The 21,447-nt window shown below is 46.0% G+C and overlaps 1 protein-coding gene across 4 annotated transcripts in view; it reads right to left on the bottom strand.

Moving 5' to 3' along the window:
• FRMD1 (FERM domain containing 1) overlaps positions 1-21,447 on the bottom strand; it is a 43,472-nt gene that overhangs the window by 5,111 nt on the left and 16,914 nt on the right. For 3 of the 4 annotated variants that reach the window (XM_074580210.1, XM_074580211.1, XM_074580212.1), the window contains exons 4-13: positions 13,593-13,672; positions 11,418-11,494; positions 9,156-9,342; positions 6,522-6,677; positions 4,181-4,246; positions 3,903-3,971; positions 3,538-3,712; positions 1,493-1,828; positions 1,227-1,355; positions 411-490 (exon numbers count right to left, since the gene is read on the bottom strand). In XM_074580210.1, coding sequence (XP_074436311.1) covers positions 411-490; positions 1,227-1,355; positions 1,493-1,828; positions 3,538-3,712; positions 3,903-3,971; positions 4,181-4,246; positions 6,522-6,677; positions 9,156-9,342; positions 11,418-11,494; positions 13,593-13,672 — 1,355 coding nt within the window. The remainder of the gene's footprint in view (positions 1-410; positions 491-1,226; positions 1,356-1,492; positions 1,829-3,537; positions 3,713-3,902; positions 3,972-4,180; positions 4,247-6,521; positions 6,678-9,155; positions 9,343-11,417; positions 11,495-13,592; positions 13,673-21,447) is intronic. The other variant, XM_074580213.1, reaches the window with a different exon arrangement.

Raw genomic sequence — 21,447 nt, 5'->3', positions numbered from 1 at the left:
GCATCTGGTTTTGCTCTGATGTGAGCTCCTTCTGGCTTCAGGAGCAGGAAGATGATCAAGTTTGCAACCCAGATCCAAACTGCATGGATGGTCTTGGCTCTATATTGCACTGAAAATTTGCAAGTGGTTTATTTTCCATTTCCCGTCTGGAAGCCTAAGGCAGACGATAGCTGCCTTGCAAGATTTCCATGCAGACTGCTCCAAACCTCTCTATACTACTCTGGACCCAAACGCTGCTCTTGTCCTATTCCTGATAGCAGTAGCTGGCCAACAGCTGGTTTTGGTTACACCATTTAAAATCAGCCAAATGCAAACCAATTGAGTTCACCTGATTTACAGCTGTCTCCATTACACTAGACCCTGGGTTCAATGCCCACACACAGTCCCTCCTGCCGAGCGCCCCGCTTTACCTGGTGAAGGGATTCCACACTCTGACCTCTCATTTTTATTAGAGTGACTTGCACCACAGACAGCGATTCCTGATTTATAGCTGCAAAGGAGAAGGAGGAAGTGAAAAGCATTGTAGGTTTGAGGTTTTGTGGTCTGGGGAAAAGGGAAGTTGTTCTCACAGGCCACATTCAAGCAGTGGTATCCTATAAATATAAGTATACATTAGTAAGCACCCTCAGTATTCTGGGAGCTTTGCTCATGAGTACTCCTTTTTGTCCTTAAGGATCAGTGTTTAAAACTCTCAAGAAAACAGCTTCTCACCAACTTGTCCCATATTCACCTGTCTTGCTTTGCTATAAAGGCTGTATTGTCGTAAGGCCAGACAGCTCCTGTATGACCCCATTGTCTAGCATTCCCTGTATCACAAGCCACAGAGCTTTGCCTATTAATTCCTGCGACTAGCCCATTAATCTGTGGTTGTACCCCTTGGCTGTTTTGCAATATACAAGATTTCAAAGCAAATTCCTTCACTACAAAAGGTTTACCTCAGTTATCTTTTTGTTGTTAACTCAGTATAAGCTTGGCAAATTTGGAGAAGGGAGACCTCAAGGAGCACAGAGGAGAGCAGCACTGTACAATATAGGGTGCTGGCCTTTAACCTCTAGATGAGCTGACTTCAGATCCTGTTGCAGTAGGACAGTAAGTAGCACTGACAGCTGTTTGGAAGAAGATACAGCTGTCTTAGATCTCTCAGATTACGCCTGGCTTGCCAAACATGTCTTCCTGTTGCTAGAGCCTGAAGAAAAGCACTGAGCAGTAGCAGAAAGCCATCTCACCTTGGCAGCTAGCAGCATCTAGAGGAAGAGATTCAACAGATTCTCCCACAGTGGCCTCCTCTAACTGGTCTCCCTCTAAAGGCTCATCTACAGGCACCTCCTCTGGCTCATCTACTGCCAGCTCAAGCTCTAGGAGGAAGAGAGCGGCAGGAAAACGGTTAGCATCACACTTCTGCTCCAAGCTGCTTCACATTCTCTTAATCCCCATTCTCCTGCAGAAGGCAAGAGCGGGCTTAGAAGTTGCTCCCTATGTTCAAATGCTTTACCATCGTCCTGAGAGTCGTCTTCAGCGCGCCCTTTGCTGCCACTGTCAATGCCAGAGCTACCGTAGCTGATGGTTGAGCTGCAGGATTTCTCTTTCCTGTGCACCCGGTCAATGCTGAAGGGCTCATCCACTGACATTTCCACCGACACCCGGTGCCTGGAGTCAGCCTCGATGCCGGATGTGTGAGAGCTGCCGTGACTCCCTGTGGACTGGCGCGAGAGACGGTTATCCCTCCGGCTGCCCCCGCTGCTCCCACTGCCACGCGAGTTCTTATCGCATGGGTCCAGGTCCATGTCTAGTGTGTCGCTGATATAGGACTCCCGGTAGCGCTTCTTCTCTGAAGAAGAAAGACAAGGGAAACCAGGGAGAACTTAAAGCAAGACCAAAGGAAGGGCAGCAAAAATAACCAGTAAGTCCTGGGACTGGCACAACCTGACAATTAAGAAACAACTGCTGCAGCTACCAAACAAATACAGGGACAGTTTTGTCTTTTGTTTGCCCAACAGATACTGGGATGTCCAGCTGGTTGTAAAAGAGTTAGTCAGTCATACTTGCAGTAAGCCCAGCAGCTCCTGAATTAGAGGCAGTTATGATACAGAAAATAGTAGCTTCCAGAATGAAGGAAAGGTTAAAAAAAAAAAAGTGGGGGGGGGAGGGAATTACTTTGCTAACTTAAGTGCTCAGTCTTTAAGAGTACACTGATTGATTCTTGAAAGTCACCAATGTGTGGAGATAGCCAAGAACAGGATCCCAATGGCTGGCACTTATTAATGATTTAATAATTATTTCTCCCATGGCTTGTATCTGTTACCTAAAGAGAGGTGTGCTAAGGGTGGCCAAAAAAACCCATGAGACAGTAGCAGACACAAAACAGCCTATGGCCTTTTGCCCTTGCTTAGTGAGCCTTTCTGCAGGTGACTGGCATGTGCCACTGGTTGCACCCACACACCTTAAGGCCACTTCTATAAACCCACTGAAGGGAAAGACAGAAATACCCGAGCTAGACGAGACCAAGGGCCTCGCCACAACCAGCAGTCACCACTTCAGAGATGGATGTAAGCTCCTTAGAGTTAATTGAGATGGGCAATAACCAGAAATAAGTTTCCTCCTGACTTCTCCCTGGAAGGAGTCAGCCTGTGTCCTCAGACAAGAGGACCAGCTATTGCTGGCTGACTTCTGCTGACCTTGAAGGTAATGGTACAAGGCTTACAAACCCCAGAGAAGAGAAAGCGTGAATGAAGAATGCAGGGAACAGCAGTCAGGAAAGAGGTAGGGGAAAAAAAGCATTCATGAGAAGGCTAGAGGAAAGGGGACAGCAATCCTCTGGAAGAAGACTTACGTAATGCATTAAAACAGTCACCAGAGAGAGGCAGGCTAAGAAATTGTAGGAGACCCAGCTTGCAAAGCTGGAAGATGGAAGGAAGCAAGCTGAGAGGTGATGAAGTGACTGAAGTTTGCCTGGAAGGATACCAGAGACTGTCAAGAGTTCAAATCACTGTTCCTACAGAGAGGGGACGCCATCAGAAAAGGCAAATTCTGGGAGTCTTGATCTGCTCTCAGGCTGTTTCTGGCACCTGCGACTCCTAGCTCTTAACTGCTGGACACTATAGACTAAATTGTGTGCAGTGTTTAGTAAAGAGCACTAAAAAATTAAGGCACAGGCTCAAAACTTGTACTGCTGCTTGAATACAAGATCTTATCCCAGTGGAAAGCTTTTTATTCAAAATTATTTCCACTCAGAAGCACGTGTCAAATGTGCAGAAATCGGGAGCGCAGAGAGCGAGGATCTCCTCTTACTTCAAGGGAGATATTCCCCCTCTATTGCTCTCACGCACACTTTCTGATCAGTCTAGCAATGCGGGAGCCATAAACACTTCCCAGTAATGGACTTGAAATGCATCTAACACCTCTGTGTCTCTCACCAGCTTCCTGATAAGGCAGAAACACCATTAATTAGATAAGAGAGCAGACACCATGAAGCAACAGCAGAGCCTAGCATGCTGTACTCTTCCCCTTACCGAAGTCATCTGCTCTTCCGTCACTCACCTTCAGCCTCCTCCAGTTTTTGGATTTGCTTCAACACTGGCTGGATATTCAGAAAGAGCCGGTGGCTGTTGCTGAGGAGCTGCAGCAAGTGCCGCGACCTGAAGGGGCAACCCGTGTAGTAAACCAGTTTCCGTGCAGAGGGCAAACCATCCGGCTGGATCTCAAATTTTTTGCCCTGCATAAAGAGGGGAGATGCCAGTCAAATGAGCAAGAGCATGTTCTCAGCCACACAGCTACCAGAAATAGCTGCAGTCTTGTGCATATGAGTGACAAGACACGACATGGCAGTGCGAGCAGGCCAACAGCTTTGCTGGGTCCCAGGTTGACAGCCCGCTGCCAGATGGCCTCCGTTCCATCAAACTCACCAGAAACGCCAGCTTCCCGATGTGCGACCAGGGAAAGTCGTAGAGGAGCTGGCGAACGTGATTCACCTCCTGCAACACATCAAACTCGGAGTGACACAGGGACTGGCAGGTACAGGGTGGAGTCAGCGATGTGCAAAGAATTTGCAAACAACCAAGAATTTGAGATATGTGGAGCCTGGTGCTCACAGGGGAGGCAGAGGAGCTGCGGTGGCGGGGGAGGACAGGGGAGCTGGGCAAAGTTAATGCTATACCAGAAGGCTTTCACAGCAGTCTGTTACCTGATAGATGTGCATTCCTCTCAGGGTCAGGCCCAGGATAACCGTGGGGCGATCCTCCTTCTTATCCTAAAAGAACAGAAGAGCCTGGAGTCAAAGGTTAATCTACAAAGACCACGCTCTTGTTCTGGCACCTACTGCAGGAGAGGTAGCAGGACTGCTCATCAGGCAGATGCCATCAGCTCATTTAGTTTTTATTGTGTTTGTAAAGTGCACCTTGCCTTATTGACCCCTGAAATATCTACACCTAAAACCCCCTCGTGCTGGGCATCTCAAGCATTTCACCAGCAAACACCCTAGCTGCTCTGGATGAGGAATCCTGTAGCTTCAGTGATTTGAGGGCAGGGACAATTACGGGTCTCAGAGGTACCTTGTAACCTCTCATACTGCCACACGCTGTCTCTGCTGTCCCCATGAATGTGCACCACTCTCCCTCTCCAGGTGACAGCTCGAACAGAAGGGACACCTGTCCCCTTCTCCTTGCCACAGCACTGCTGTTCCCATCCAGGGACTTGATGGACCTTAAGTGTCCCTTGGCCAGGAGGGAGCTAATCAATACCCAGAGTTATAGGGACTTCCCTTCTAACCTTTTGATCTCAGTGTTGAGACCAGGTGTGTTTAAATGCTTGCAGCTGGGTTGGAATACTGCCTTGTTTTTCCTCATGCTGTATCTTGGTATGACATACTCAGTCTCTAATGAGATTCCTTTGCTTGAAGGATATCATAAACTAGTTCTTTCAATCTGTCCTGGCATGGCAGAATTCCGGAGGGGTACACATACTTTTCTTGCTAGGAGGAAGAAAATTTGGGGGTAAAAACTTATAGGCTCATAGAGTTCAAAGTTTACATCAAAACTTTCTCTCCTTATCTGGCTTGTCAAGATGCAAGCCTTATGCCATCACATTACCTCACCCTTTGCCCCGGTACCATCCAGGTCTCCAGTTTAAAGCCACTAAGAAATGGCTTCTGCCTCCTAAGGGCAAAAAGCTTTGTAAATCAGTATTGGTCTGGAGGAGAGATACAGGGCTCAGTGCTGTGTTTTCTTTCAGAGTTCCCAACCTCAGTAGCAGCCATGAGGAGGGCGTAAGACAAAAGTGACTGGTTTCGAAATTTCAGGGCAGGCAGCGCACCAACACCTTCACCTGGCACCCCTGTTAGCTTGATCAGGAGCTTTGTGACCCAGGTGTCACCTAGGAGGAGGATATCTCATCACAAGATGAGATAACTGTGTCACACGGCAGGAAGAAGAGCACATTGTGGATCAAACAACACATGAAGGAGTTAGCAATGCATAAAATACAAGTTCAAGTCAGACAGGAATTTGGATATTAAGAGCAACCAATTTCACAGCCCTGGTGCTTCCGGATATAAATTGCATCGTGTCCTGCCAGGTGGATTTCTTACGGCGTTCAAGTGTAACGAACCCTCTTATGACTGCATCATTAACAGCATTAGAATCAAAACAGAGAGGACAAAGGAGAGGTAGGGGGAGTATCTACGGTTTACAACGAACTGAAACTAAGCCTGGACTACAGACCAAATTGGAACTTATTTCTTCCAGAAAATGCATAGTTCTCCAGTAACTAGAGCTGCTAGATCTGGTCAAAGGACACAGATACCTCCCAGACATAATTCCCACTGAGCGCAAACAACTAAGAAGTTTAATTATGAGTCTGACAAAGTGGAGTATCTCCACTTGGAAAAAAGATCCAAGCCTGATTGCACGAGCAGCTTTCACTCACTCAAGTGAAGCACAAAACTTCTCTTTAGTCCTATTTCTAGACCTAAAGTCTCTTAGCTTGTTAAAAAGAAGCGCATTCTGTTAAACAGGCTTGAGTAAGTAGTCTAAGACTCAGGGAAAAGCAACAATCCAAAAAGCTGACATACAGCTGAAAAAACACAAACCACTCTGACAGGGTTGAAGCAGGAGGTGGGTAAGAACGTCAGGATGACTCACTGTCACCTTCAGTTATTACATGCCATTTGTGTGAAAGCTGGCCAACCTCTTGTCACCATTTCAAGGGACTGCAACAACAACAAAAAAAAGAGGCTTCTCAGTGATTTCCCTGGTGTGAGTCTACTGACAGGCAGGGACAGAAATTAAGTTTTGCCATTCCTGCAGCCAGTCTCTCTTGGCTGAGGAACAAAACCAGATTCCAGTTATACCTGTATATTGGCAACAGATTTGTTTGTGGGGACAGGCCTCATTGGCTGAACGTTTTAGATTTGTTTGGCCTCTCTGAATCAGAGGCAACCGTCCCTCAAATAAACAAAGTAAAAAATGCAACGGTGCACCCAATTAATGATGGGAGAGAAGTTAAAAGTAAGAAGCTCTTTGTTTAACCTTCTGCAGCCTGTAGAAGTGGACGGGCACATCTTCCAGCAGGCAGGACTCTTTAATGAACTTCAGCACCGCTTCCTTAGCGCTCAGCCCTTGCTGTTCTCGGTGCATCTCTGGGGCATGTTTCAAGATGTAGTCGCTCCCCCTCTTTGCAATTATCTAAACCACAAGGAAAACAAACAGGTCAGCAACTCTTCATGGGATCCCCATGGGAGGCAGCTATGATCAACAGCAAAGCAGAGACTGGAGGTGGAGGAGTTCTATACGGTCCCTCAAGATGTTAGTCTATGTTCACCTCTGCCTCCCCAGAGGATAAGCACTCAAAGCAGCCCAGATGATACCAATGTCTCCAAAGAGATCCTAGATGTCAAAATCATAACAGACCAAGACTACAGACTGTCAGATCTTTTCATTTTTAAGTATGGAATTACTTTTCATAACTCTTGGCATCCATAAATGCTTATGGGCAGATAACAAGTAGTGCTGTGCATGCCAACACAATCAACAGCAACATCTCCAAACACTGCAGAAGTGCTAGGTGGTCCTTTTAAGACCAGAAACTACACATTAGGCTTATTTAGCATTTCCATCCTCAAAGGGGTTGATAACACTATCTCAAGGTATTTTTTTATCTGTCAGGAGTGGTTGGCAAGCACGTGGCTTTGCTAAGCAGGAGAAAAACCCACACTGGGCCTTTTGCTCTTGCCCTGTGAGTGCCCAGTTCCCATGCTTGCCCATATGCCCTCTCTGTACAAGGCTACAGGGCAGCCTGGCCAGCTTCTGTGCCAGACTGGCCCCTTCCAGGCTGTGAGTGGCAGTGACAGATAAGAGGGATGTTGGCTGAATTTACTTCACAAAATCCCCCACCACTGGGGGCATTTAAAACTAGATCCTACCAGGTACCCGAGAACATCTTGCCAGGAACAACCTGCCCTGGCTCAAGACAACCAGACCCCATCACCACCCAGTTCCCACTTCCATTTTTTTAGTAAGCCCCTCATTTACTCTGTTGGTAACACCTCTGCCCTCCTTGACATGCCTTGCCAGATTAGCTGCCCTCCCATGGGGAAGGCTGGGCTCGGTGGAGGACAACATCGATGCCATCAGCTGCGCAATGTCAGCAGAAAGAGACACGCCAGCTTCACAGTTCAAAGCTAGGCTGATCGCCCCGGGGCAGCACCGCCTCTCCTCGCTAGCACGAGGCTTGGGGCAGCCCTTGGCCAAATGATCTCAAGCATATGTTGGAGGAAGAGATCGTGTTGGAGGAGGAGATCGCTCAGTATCCCCCCACGGGAGCCCGGGGGCAGGGAGAGAAGCGTCCCCATGCCTGCCAGATTTTGCTCTTTGTAATGATGTAATAAATCACCCACATACTTGCTTGGGGTTGTGGCTTAGCGCAGGTGAGCCACGCTTTGCCTTGGCCTTTGCAATGTTTGCCAGATGAGCAATAGTCTGTGATAAGAATTTTAACTGCCCCAGAAATGGCGTGCATGAGACTCACCTTTGCCAGCCCTTTGTTAGCTACCTCCTGCCAGGCACCCTATAGCAAGGAACGGCATGGGATAAAGGCCTGTTGTCCAGGAGAAAGGTGCACTTCTGCACAGCAAGGTGGGCAGGCTGGGACTTGTGTGTAAAGGAGGCTCTACCAGCCTTGCCTCCCTGATGCAAGCCCTGTCAGTGCTCTGAACCTTCTTCCCAAAGCAGGTGACAGTGCTTCAGTGCTCCCTCCTTCAGGGAGGACATGACTCGCCTGGGGACAAGCAGACAACTACCAGAGGCATCTGGGCTTTTTGACAGCTACCCCAAGGCGTGGTCTGGGCTAAAATCCGCTGTCACAGAGAAGGGGGCTCCAGAACTATCTTAGGTTGCAGAGGAGGGTCTGTCCAGGTCACAGGGGATATCCCACTCCAGAAGACATTACAGTGCCATGTCTGTAACAAAGCTAGCTTCCCTTTCTATTTTTATGGATGCTAAAGTGTTTATCAACAGTTTTCTTGACATTTTACCTCTTGGCTTTCTAAGCTGTTTTTAAGTCTTGAAGGGCACAAACCCAAGTGCACATGCTTGTAAACAAACATGCAAACCTATTTCCAGGCCTGTCGCTTTTCTCTTACCACAGTTGAGCCAGAGATTAATGCCAAAGCAAGCACCAGAGGCACTGCACAGCAGTACTACCCCTTAGGCTTTGGGTCTATCCATCCCGGAGGTAAGCATTACAGAGAGAGGAACAAAAGGGCATCAGACTCGGCTTCACAGCCCTGAGGTTTTCTGTAGAGCTTAGGTTGTGCAGATCATGCAGATGTACAACTGCAAACACAAAACCCTTTAAGCCATAGAAGAATTAAATGAAGACAGACGCACTGTTGGAGTTATTAATCTGACACCAACACATTCCCTCACCAAGGACGGGTACACACCACCCACTTCACCGATGAGTGAGCCCAGGAGGAACAGGCACCTACATCCAGTGGAAAGAGAGCAGATACCTCCTGAGGGAAATTCAGGATGATGCTCTACCACTCTGCCTGATCATTGCAGTGGGAGTTGGGGAAGTTGCGTGACTACAGCTGGGTACCACCTTGACATAGCTCCTGCTGCACAGACAATCTGTTGACAGAAAGATCACCCAAAACTTACCCATTGTGGGAAATAAGCCTGAGGTTCAAAATATTTGCCAGCATGGACCTTCTCCCTGTAGTTGCCCAAGTCTGCCTGTAAGCTGTAGGCAGCCAGCAAGAAGTAGATTTCTTCTTTGTGGTTGCACCGAGACATAAGTACTTGCTCTTTGAGATGGCAGTAGTAGAGCTGCCGGGCCACCTTATCGCTGCAAGACACAAAGGCAAATTTACTTGAAGAAAAGAAAGTTCAGGCTCAGATAAGGTCCCTCAAACACATCTTCCTTCTGAGAGGAGGGATTAAACTTTGATATCCCTGGTGTGTGCCAGTGCCACCTTGATACAGTTATGTGTGTGTAGGGAACAGCAATCCAAGATCAAGATCTTCTCCCACTAAGTGTTGTACAAACATGGGAAATGGCAGCTTCTATCTTGAGAAGCATGAGATCTAAGAAGTTAGGGCAGAAGGTAGATGAAAGAAAACCAAAAAAAAAAAATCACATCACACCTGTTTTGGAGACTGACTACATCAAGCACTTCTGTTTCTCTGGAAAGCCTGTAGCAGTCAGGAGAGTCAACTCCCTTGACTCTCAGTCCTGTTTCTTGCACACCTGTCCTCCCTTCCCCTCTAAACCTGGCACTGCTTTTTCATTTCACCTTGCCTTAGGCTCAAGGTACTTTTCAACAGTTAATTCCTTGCAAGGTAGATCAAAAGACAGAGGAGCCTTGGGCTTGTTTTTGTCTTCTTCCTCAAGCTGTTAAACAGGGAAAGTCTGATAAGGCATAACTATCACGTAGCATTGATAACCCACACACCCCACACTGTAAGAGCTCACAGGGAGCAGGCTGCTGATGGGTATGTATAGGTGAGGTGCTGGACACCACAGCCCACTCGTAAAAATGTGTGCATATAGTTTGAAGGGGCCATGTAACTAACTCTGCATGGCTCCACAAACTTCTCCAATTAAATTACTAGTGCAAGGGAAAGTTGCTTGTAACGCTAAAGGATATATACATCAGCATGGTACAGTGATATGCAATCTCCGTTTGTACCTAAAAGCAAAACTAAATAAAAGACACGTAACAGCCAAACAGACGCCAGAAGAAAGACTCCCCTGCATCCAAAATGAAAAGACTGTGGAGTGAGAAAAACAAAAAACCACCAAGCTTTGTTCAAGATGAGAACAAATGCCAAAATTTTGGTAAAGATTTTAATCCACCCAAATGATCCCAGCCTTGGCTTGCCCCAGGGTCACAGCCACGCCAGAAGTGCTGATGCAAATTAACTCTGTCAGTTGTTCATTTTTAACTACCTCATCCTTTGTTCTGTACCATGGATGAGGGTGGTGGTGTTTTCAGTGTAGCCCATATTCCATGTGAATGGACTACAAATTTAAAACTGTTTAACTTATGAAGTAATTCCTTTTGGCCATTTACAAAATTCTATTTCCAGGAGCAGACTGCACAAAGCACTACTCAGATACAAAAACCAGATCCAAAATCATTAGCACATGCTCTGGAGTATAAGTAGCTATTTTTCGTATATTCATCTGATGCTTTCAATACAACAAAAGATGCAAGCAAAAGTGTATTGAACATATTTTGTTACTGTCGTCATTCAACCTGCTCTCTAAACACAGATGGAAAAGCAGTCACAATTTTCCTAGGGATAAGGAGTGTGATTCAGGGGGAGAACACTCATGGCTGGATAAGGAAGTCCGTGAAGGTCTTTAAAAAAAAAAAAAATCAAGTGGATTTTTTAAGCTTATTTCTGTGAGCTCACAGAGATGAGCTCAGCAAAGAAACATTATTTTTCTTGCCTTTTAAGAATCATAGAATTGTTGAGGTTGGAAGGGACCTTTAAGATCATCGAGTCCAACCTTTAGCCTACCCTGACAAGAGCCACTTCTAAACCATGTCCCTCAGTGCCTCATCTACCCTTTTTTTAAACACCTCCAGAGATGGTGAATCCACCACCTCCCTGGGCAGCCTATTCCAATGTTTAATAACCCTTTCAGTGAAAAAATGTCTCCTAATATCTAATCTAAACCTCCCCTGACGTAACTTGAACCCGTTTCCCCTCGTCCTATCACTTGTCACCAGGGAGAAGAGGTCAGCCCCCATCTCTCTACAACCTCCTTTCAGGTAGTTGTAGAGGGTGATAAGGTCTCCCCTCAGCCTCCTCTTCTCCAGGCTAAACAACCCCAGCTCCCTCAGTCGTTCCTCATAAGGTTTGTACAGTGAATAATTCAAAGCACAGTAACTACCACAGAAGGGAACCTACCTTATTACTCTTCCATTTTCTACGTAGTATTGTACTCTAAAGAACGCAACAAAAGGAGGGCTGAATTTCTCTGTTCCCTAGAGCAGAAACAGAAGACAAGTTAAATAACATTCAGCATCCAAAATTCCTGCTAACCCATGTGGTAACATTCTCTTCTCCCAGGCTCACTCCCCATACTGCTCTTCATTTTCTACTCTTAGCTTCTGGCAATTTTCAGGGGGGACGACCTGACTGCCTTGGAGGTTCACAACAATGAGGCATCATAAAACATTTAGACAACCTGAACGGCCAAACATCCTAGGGAGGGTAGAATATTTTGGATAAGGGGGGGGATGAGCAGGTATAAAAGAGTCCCAGCGTAGCCTGGGGATGCTCAGCCTGGCCCAGAGTTACCTCGCTCAGCACCTGGCAGCGCCACAGAGGCATCAGCGCTGAACGCAGCAAGTTTAACACAGCCTCCCTCCAAGCGCCAGGCAAGGCAGCAGGGCAGCGTGCCACGCCGGCACTCCTAGGAGTAACCAGACATCTCTGCGCCGCACCACATCACTCGTCAGGGACACACGTGCTGCTGCCTTCAGCATTTACTGCCCGAGGCTGAAGCGCACCAGCCTGATATTAACTCCTCGCCTTTTGTTTGGCAGGGCTAATGTTTAGTTATTCACACTTTCCTGCAGCCACAGACCAAAAGGAGACATTGATGTCTGCTTCACACTGAAGATGTCTGTTAGAAGAAAGCCAGCAAGAGTTCTGTTGTTGTTTTAACTACAGCCTACCTTTCAGACTTACAGGCTTGTTTAAACAGGAGAAAAAAAGAAAAAAAAAAAAAGAAGGGGGTTGGGAAAGGAACATCTTATCTTACTAGCTTATTCTCTCGTCTTTCCTACTTTGCCACTCTCTTTAATGTTCATACAGGTAACTTTGCTCACACAGGCAGTTCCAATGCTTTGCTGGTCAGACCCATCTCCCTGGGACAAGGTACGTGGCATGCCCTGCACATCTGATACAGACAGCAACTTCTTGATCATCATGCAAATATTTACATCTTATTTCTGGAACTTGTTCATAGTCACCCTATTTTATCAGCTGGACTGGGCTTTCCACCTGAAACCTCTTCATCGGAATGAAATCCTTGTCTGCTAACCCAGTCCAATTGCCCAACTCCTCTCTGACTTTAGTACTGCCAATGGGAACTCATTCAGCCAAAAGGTGATTCACCTCACACCAGAGGTTTGACACTTAACCTGACTTAAAAAGTGTTGCAAGAATCCAGCCTCAAAGCGACCACAAAGTGTACCCCATCCCGAGGTGACCAGAAACATCTGCCTCGGGAAACCCTCACTTTTGGACACACAGCCCTCCGCATGACTGGCAGCTCTCTTTGAAGTAACCCTCACTTGTGTGGGAGACGCAGTATGTGATAAGAGAGATCCCCAAACCTCACGAGTCATCTGCAAACTTCTCTAAGCAGCAGCAATGGCAAGCGTGCCTACTCCGCAAAACAAAACCCTTAAGGAAGGTGGAAAAAGTCATAATGAGTTAATTAAGATATCTGAATGTAATTGCATACTCCACTTTGTTCTAGACCGTGGCTCCTCTAAAATGACACACACAAACAGGCATTATCGTGCCTGAATGACCGGCACTAAACAATTACATAGGCTTGTCTTTATTTCACACAGCTTTTCCCTCCCTTGACAGGGCTGGCTAGCCTTAAAGAACTAAGGCTCTTCTCAAACAAAATATCCTTCCTTTTGCTCCACTGCCCTTTTGCACGTACTGTGGGAGAGTCACAGCTCCAGCCCTCTCCTTCATATCAGGTTCAAGTCACAAAAGGTGATTTTAGGCTGTTCTGCTTAAGGATAACAATGAGGTCTCCAGACTCTTCATGGGCTTGACTAAGTTCAAAAGGAAGACTGACCAACTGACCTTCTCCACTCCTGCAGCAGCTAAGCAGCAACCATGTGGCTACTATTGCTCAGGTAAAGTTGTGTAAGGGAACATTTTAGTTCTTTTAATTAATTGTACAGCTGTGCACAAGTCACTGCATCTTGCTACTGAACAGCATTCTGCAGGCCATCTTCAAGAAAAGCTTTATGGATCTTAGTTTAAGAGCTTTCTTTCACTGTGTAGTCCAATACCAAAGCAGCAGCCTCTGAAATTAAACATCTGTCTTACTTTGGTGGTGTCTTTCTTCCATTCCTTTGAAAAGTATTTGCTAAGCTTCTGCTCCAGGTCTATAAAAACATATTCATTATCTGAAAGACAAGAGGAAAAACCTTTTAATGTTAAAGAATTAGAAATTCTTATTTATTAAATACTTAGATGACTGTACAACTTGTTTCCAAGCAACACACTTTAAAACAAAGCTGACCAGGGAATAGATGGGGCAGGGAAAAGAGAGGGCACTGAGTCTCTTCAGTACGTGTGCTACTCCAGACACTATGGAAGGAAAGTCAGCTACACCTTGATACAAGAGATGCTGAGCTAAAGTTTCCCAAACACCTTAGCCAGAAATGCAGAATTTTTGCTTTATAAGCAAGACGCCACTCACAGAAGGGAAACATCATCTTACCAAGCTAACTGTACTGTCAGTTTAGGAGATTTAGTTTTTTTATTATTAAACAAGCAAGCCCTACCCAAACTCCCGCTCTGCCATCATGTAGCAACCATGGTTCAACGTGGCATAAGCAAGTGGAAAGAGTTAGATATTTGACAAGTTTCATCCTCTACAGATGAATGGGATCCTCTGAAATGGTGAGAAGGAGGAGGACCAAACCCAAAAGAAGGTCTGGCGTCTCCTGCTCACACCCAACTTCTTTCATAGAGCAAAAAGATGAATGAAGGGAAGGGAAACCTGGCCTGCCTCAAAGGACCAGGACTTGCACTCCACCCAGGTGAGGGTGAACAAGAGACAGCCTGAACAGCACATCATCTTGAAAGAGCTCTGTGCTGCTTTCAAAGCCAATGTTTTGTAACACTGCTTACCAATTATCAAATCCAAACAGCTCAGCCAGTGAAAGATTCCCCCCCCACACACCCCGAGTCTTCTAAAATCTCTTAAAAAAAAGACCTGATGGGTGTTTCAGGCTTCAGCAGCAATGCCAGCTGAGCGCATTCACCCGACCAGTCCCTCTACTCTTTGGTCTTACCAGGAAAGTGTTTGACAGGTGACAGAAGTGCCAAGTTGAAGAGCTTGTTCCTTAGACATGAAAGGAGCAGGGGAGGAGAAAAAAAAAAAAAAGAAAAGAAAAAGGAAAAAGAGGAAAAAAAAAATCCTTCACAATTTGCCCCTGAAGACCTGCCCAGACTTCCAAGCTTTGGCTTTTGCTTTCTGATGTCAAAGACAAAAAAAAAGGAAGGGGAGAACAGAAGTGAAATTTTTCTAATGGAGATTTACAACCAAATGAGAGCCTGCACTCGTGTCTGTACAGCAGATGAAGAACTAGCAGAGGCCAGCGTTAGAGCAGGTATTCAAGAGAGCTCTGAGCCACCTCGAAGCCATCCTCCCAGAGCATTCCAGTTCCTTACAGAGGCAGATACAGCAAATACCTCCTTTGCAAGCTTTTACAAAACAAGCAAAACAACCCCCTATCGCCACCTCCTTCAGCTCCCACCTCAAGTGAGAGAAACCACAGCTGGTGCTAGCCAGAATTGGTCCACACACCACACCAACAGGAAGCCTTGTGTAAAATACCTGTAACACTGGACACAAATAAAGAGGACATTCCCTAAAAAGTCCTGTTTTCATCTCTGTGGTCTTTCCTGCATTGTAATGATTGCAGTTGTAATTTTAATATAATTACACTTCTGTTTAACATGTTGCTTGACATGTCACATACATATGCAACAGTATTTAACAGCACCGTTGGAACTGCTGGACAGAAATCCTGAAAATTTTAGCGGTGGGAATTTAAGTGCTGTAGCACACAAGATGATAGAGAAGTTGTTTTGCTATTTTGACAAGGAGAGGAAGAGGTTTTAACGTCACAGCAACTGCATCTTGTACCTGCCTCTTCACTTACGCCTGTAGGATACGGTGGCTGGGAGGCTATGCGGGCCCCAACCCTTGTTTCTCTTAAGTCCATTAAGATCAGATAACGCTGCCTTGAAAAGGTTGCTAGAAGTCCTAGTCAGGGAGAGAGATGGGTCCATCTCTTGGCCTTGTCTCTGCCCCTTGTCAGCTGCCAAGCTGATAAGCGTCTCTCTGTAAAGCTTTTCTTAAAAAGAAGTAAATAAAAGCTCATTTAGGAGGAAACTGCACAGCAAGCAACAGGCGTGAGATAACACAAGCATGGCACACAGTCCTCGCCGGGCTTTGGCAGTCCCAGGGCAGCGTGCTCGCTCCACTACAGGCTCCTGTGGCAGGACTGGGGCTGCTGCTGATGGCACAACAGTGTTGGGTAAAGCCTGTACCAGTTCTGACACTACCATGGTGTTTAGCTGCCATCTCGTAAAGAGGGTAGGAAACCTACAGGGCTGTAAGAAGCTGTGAGGTCAGTTTTCCCTTCTTGTTCAGGAATAATCCTGTGCCCAGAGGCATTTAGGGAAATCCAGGAATTATTCCTCAGACACAAGGGAAAGATGTCAACAGCAATCGCAGAGATATACCCTGAGCCATCCCATTACACACAGATACTGGGACAGAAAGGGAAAAAGGATGACAGAGCAGTTTGTTACCTGCAGCCTCTATTTATCTCTGTCACGTTAGTTAAGTTAGAGGGATGACTCTGGGAGGGCGCAGATGCCAACCCTGAGGACTCCAGGTCATTATCATGCCTACTGAGAGGTGCACATAAACCACAAGAATAAGCCAGGCTGAAGGAGGAGGACACCCCGATGTATCAGCTTTCCCTGGGGGTCCCGCTCCTCCCCAGCCCAGCCCAGCATCCTCCCTCTCCTCCCCCCTGTGCAAGAATGCAGCACTGCATTCCTGCCTTAATGAAGTTAATATCACTGGAATGTCAACCTGCAGTGTAAGGCTCCATCTACAAAAACAAAAGAGGTATTTCCCTCCCCAGCCCTACGTGGGTTGTGGGATTATTTTTTTTTCCTTACACTGGATTAGCGGTAAAACTTAAAGAGATCTTTTGCCAGATGCTAAAACTGTCTCTGCTTTGAAAACAAGCATCTCTACCAGAGATGAAGGCACCAAATTGCAGCACCTCAGAGCACTGCTGTAAAGGACAGTATAGAAATGCACAGATGGTCGCCTTTCCAGGGTGGAACATGTCCGATCTGTGGATCCAAACAGGGCTGGATACTCAGCAGGTACAAACTGTCATTGCTTCACTGGGCTCAGCTGAAGGACAACAACTGAAAGGTACTAAGAAGCTGGCTTAGAAGCATGCACACAAACACCTACCTGTCCACCTGCAGCTACTGACACTGTGTTCATGAAATCTCATCTCAGTGCTGCCATTGAGCGTAAAAATATATCATGTTAGCTTCTCTTAAAAGGTTCCCTGTGTAAGTGTGTACAGATACCCAACCTGGCACAACACACCAGTGCACTGCACTACAATCCCAAGAAACATCTGGACAGCCAGCTAGTTTGCAGTAACACAATTCACACATTTCTCCCAGTTTCAGCTTTTAAGAGCCCTCAGACGAAATGGAAAGTTTATGCTGTAAAAATCTCACTTCAAATTAAGCAGTCACCAGAAATGCAAACATTCCAGCGCTCCTATTCTGCCAAATTACCTTAGCACATTTACATATTTAAGCAAATATAGGATGCACATTGTTGCAAAAAAAAATAATGGGCCAGGCCTCCAGTCAGAATAAAAGTGACACAGTTCCAGTGAGTGATACAGATTTACAATAGGCATTATTTACACTGCAAGGAAAACAGGAATAGAAAATTGTGGCTGTAATACAGGGCCAAATCAGTTCTGAGTCATTGTTACACTAAAAGCCATTATTTTGCATTAACCAGTGCCTCCCCATTTTGTTTTTTTATGAAAGGTAAGTTCCCTGCAGAAAAGGTAAGTCATGGTGAATTCCAAAAACCTATTCTCCTCCTGTGCCCATTTTGGGCTAGTAGCACTGAGAAATTCCACAGAAATAAGTCCTGTCCTACCAAGAGGCCCCGTTGGCAGCCAGGAACATCCCATTAACTCCTTTGGTTGAATCAAGTATATTTTAATATTATAACTATTTAGACAGTCCAGAAGATTAGGATTCAAATAAAATAAGAATTAGTGCAAAACCGAACTTGGACATAGCAAGCATTTTCTGCCTTAAAGAGATGGGAAAAAATTATCCTTGGCTATAGCGCTTAAATTCTCCCAGATGCTTCAAGAAGCCTCATGGCAACACCACTATTTCCCTTGAGTGCGAACAGGAAAAAGACCAGGAGCCAAACACAGGGATGCTGGGATTAGGGGAGAGCTAAAGCTTGGAGGAAAAAAAAAAAAAAAACAAACCAAAAACCACCAGTGCTCAAAAATACCTCACAACACATACTGTAGACCTCACATAACCTGTTTAGCTTCTCTGAATACCAGCACGGGGGGTTTTCATTGTTTACTGAAGAAGAGCCGGCTACACACTCCTTTTGCATGTGGAACTCCCCAGGCTTCCAAGTGCTGGCGGCCTGGGAATATCATTATCCACATGGCATCTGCTCCCACCACCTCTTCATAACTTCTTGATGCTTCTGGTGTTACCTTTCAAGCCAACAGAAAGAAGCCTCGTCCACTGTTCAGTACTTGGTTGATTAGTTTAACAGGGGGTCTAACTTGGTTCAGGATAATCTTGTGTTTTTAGCTTTAGCTGGTAAGTACACATAGCCCAAGTGAAGAAGAGAAGAACCACAAGAGAGGCTGGGAGTAAAGCAAGGGAGGTCCTGGCTGAGGTTACTTTACTTGGAATGGACAGAAGTTATATGGATGGAAGAATGAAAGGAGGCAATATCAGGAAGTCCAAGGTCATGTGGCCGTTAGGAACTGTTGAGGTCTGAAGACTGAGATAAAGGCTCAGTCATTCCTGACATCAGATAGGTACTGCAGGAATTTTATGTTGGCACCTTACAGTTAGCAACAAGGCATGCCCAGGCAAAGATCTTCAGACTTTTGGCAGTGTCACAGGGGATTCTTCTGTGCAAGAGGAGCTGCAGAACCATTTCTAGCAGTGCTCATTCAGGACCAAACAAACCCCTTGCCATTGTCAATTAGGAGAGCACTTGGCTGGATGTTGTACTGATGCTGAAGGAGAAATAACTGACAGCAGGTACAGGCAAAAAGTTGCCTTCCTAGGAAGAGACCATGCAAGTACTTCCAAGGAGTTATTACATACTTTTTGAACACCTGAACCCTTGCAATTCCCTCTAGGTGGCACATTTCTGCACGTTTTTCTTACATTGCATTTAACTCATTTGAGATATCAAAGTCAGTACAACAGAGCTGTATGTTAAGTTAGAATACAGAAGAAATTCATAAGGGAGATGCAACTATCCAAGCAGATTTAAGGGAAGAGAGGCAGAAGCCAGGGTAGTGGGGAAGGACTGGGGAGTAGAAATCATCAGAAGGTATTTTGGAGAACTTCTCTTGCCATCTGTCTTCTTAAGAGATCCTTTGTTATAATGGATACCCACATAATATAAAGATAACATGGTAGCATAGTCCATCCATGAACTTCAGTACTGGAGGATACACAGATGCAGAAGAGATAAACAGAGACAGAATGGTCTTGGCAGAGTTAACCACTAAGCTCCTTGCTAGGTGTGCACTGGGAGGCATGGGTCTTGCAAGCTGAACAGCCACAGCTGCAATAACTGAAGGACTATCCTCGAGGCAGGGGGGCTGAAGCTTTAGAAAGCCAGCCTGGCAAACTAATAAGACGACACAGAGAGACCGCAGCAGGGTGTAGGAGCTGCAGGCTTGCTCCTTCCCAGTCGAAGGCTTCCATCTGCTTGGGTCAAGCAAGGTTTGCTCCTAGAAAGGAGAAGCCCAAGATTCAGGATCACAGGGATCTGGGTTTTAACAACAAAGGTGGCCTGGCTGTTCTTTGTCTGCTGACAATCAGTTTTGTTTTAGAAGACTCGAGTTGTATTGCTGCATACACTTTCTGATAACAAGAGGGAAACCTCCTGCAGGGCACTAGATAAGGCTAACCCTGCAGAAGGAGCTGCAATGTAAGACCCATCTGCTGAAGCCTATGGAGCAGCTTGAACCTGGCAGGGTTGCAGGGTCTTTCACTGAGCAAACTATAAGGAAAAAAAATACACTTCAGTAGCACACATGGTGTAACCTGCTTGATGATCTGTGACAAAAGTAGAAGACTAACATGTCCCAAGCTTTGTGCTGGTGTGGCTTCCCATTAATATACACTCCTGAACTTTTCAAGGGATCAGATTCTTCTTATAGATGCAAGCCTTTTTCCCCCAATACAGTTGGATGAAAGGGTTTTCGCCTTGAGAATAAAAAAAGCTCAAAAGGGGTGAAAAATTCTGTTCTATCACCGTTACTGTTAAGTTAAATCCTGAAGCTTGCCCTCAGCGTCTGTAACAGTCAGAAGTGAAGGCAACAAATGCTAGAAGAGACAGTCCAAGACCTAGAGCTGAGACCTCACAGTATTCGTGACTTGCAGTTTGCACAGTGCTCTGTGGTGCTGCTTTCACTTCTGCCACACTTAGGGGTTAAACTTCTGTTTATGATTAAGCAGCCCAACCTCTCCCCCTCACACACATACTTACTACGAGACCAACTGAGCATTAGTCTATCTGTACAACGTCTGCAGGTCAAATGGGCTCCTAATCCAGATAATCCACCCAGTGTGATTGGTTACAGTTCTGCAGAAATCCCTTAATTTTCATTCTCCTGCCACTGCTGACAGTCAGCGTTTTGTTGACAAATTAGCAGCAAGGTAATGGATGCAGGTGGATTAGAATACCTTGTTCTGCATACGGAAACATCATTGGCAAAAATAAATACACATTAACAAACAGGGAAATATACCCATATTAAAACAGGCCGCTGTTTCTTAAAAAATGATATCTTAGAGCTGCAGCACAGAAAGGTGAAAGCATGACGCAGAAGAGGAATACTTTGGTGTGAAACGCAGAAGCTTACTCTGGTTTTCAGGCATCTAACCCATCCTTGCCTCACAGACCAGCCTCACACCTTCCCCTCGCAGCCTCCACAGGACGTACACCAACCTGCTGCCCGGCCAAGGCAGTTGACCTAAGTGCCCGCAAGTCACCCCCGGGCATTGCAGAACTTACCCAGGCCTACCCACAACCTGACTGGACTGCTTCCCTTTCCTGAGATGACAGCTTGCCATGAAACCAAAAATCTCTGAAAAGGAGGCAATGCCTTAAAGGCTACTTCCAAATGGCAGAGATAGAGAGTGCTACATTTGCAACAGAAGCAAGACCTCACTTACCACCAGCAGCAAGGGAGATGATCACCAGTCTGTTGGCCAAAACAGGGGGGTGGAAGTGGGAAATCAAGTTGGGGAACAGAAAACCAGAAGAATTCCTTTGCTAGAGCTCTACAGTAATAAACCTGGAGCTATTTTAAAAACAAAATAAAAATAAGAAAACTCTAAAACTCATCGCACAAGACTCCAGTCAGCTTACTGGACTTTCACAGACTAAAGGTAGGGACAGGAGGAAGCAATAACAGACAGACCAGGTTTGCTCCCTCTCTTGAAGGCTGGCTGCCGCCTTCCTGGTGGCTGTGGCCATTCAGGCTGAGAAACTCCCTGCTGACACTTCTCTGTTGTCCGGCCCCAACAGTTTCTTAAACGGAGGCACAAACAAAAATAAATCTCCTCCTCACCCCGAATCCTGACACTTGGCTGGGTGGTGGAGGGAGACGGCTGTCAGGAGGAGCCGGGGTAAGCATGAGGAGCCTTCAATTAAGCAGCTTTACAAACTGAGCTGCAGCAAGCATGAGTAAGGAATAGTCAGGAAAACAAAACCAAAAAAAAGAGAGAGATTACTTCAGGCTACCGGGCTCCTGTAACTCTTCCTTGACATTTTTCTAAGAGCTTTGTGAAGAATGAGCTTCTCTGAAAAGGAAGAGTG

Source organism: Larus michahellis, chromosome 3, assembly GCF_964199755.1.
Source record: "Larus michahellis chromosome 3, bLarMic1.1, whole genome shotgun sequence".
NCBI lineage: Eukaryota > Metazoa > Chordata > Aves > Charadriiformes > Laridae > Larus > Larus michahellis.
Note: the sequence above shows the minus strand (reverse complement) of the source record. Positions and strands in the feature narration are given on the sequence as shown.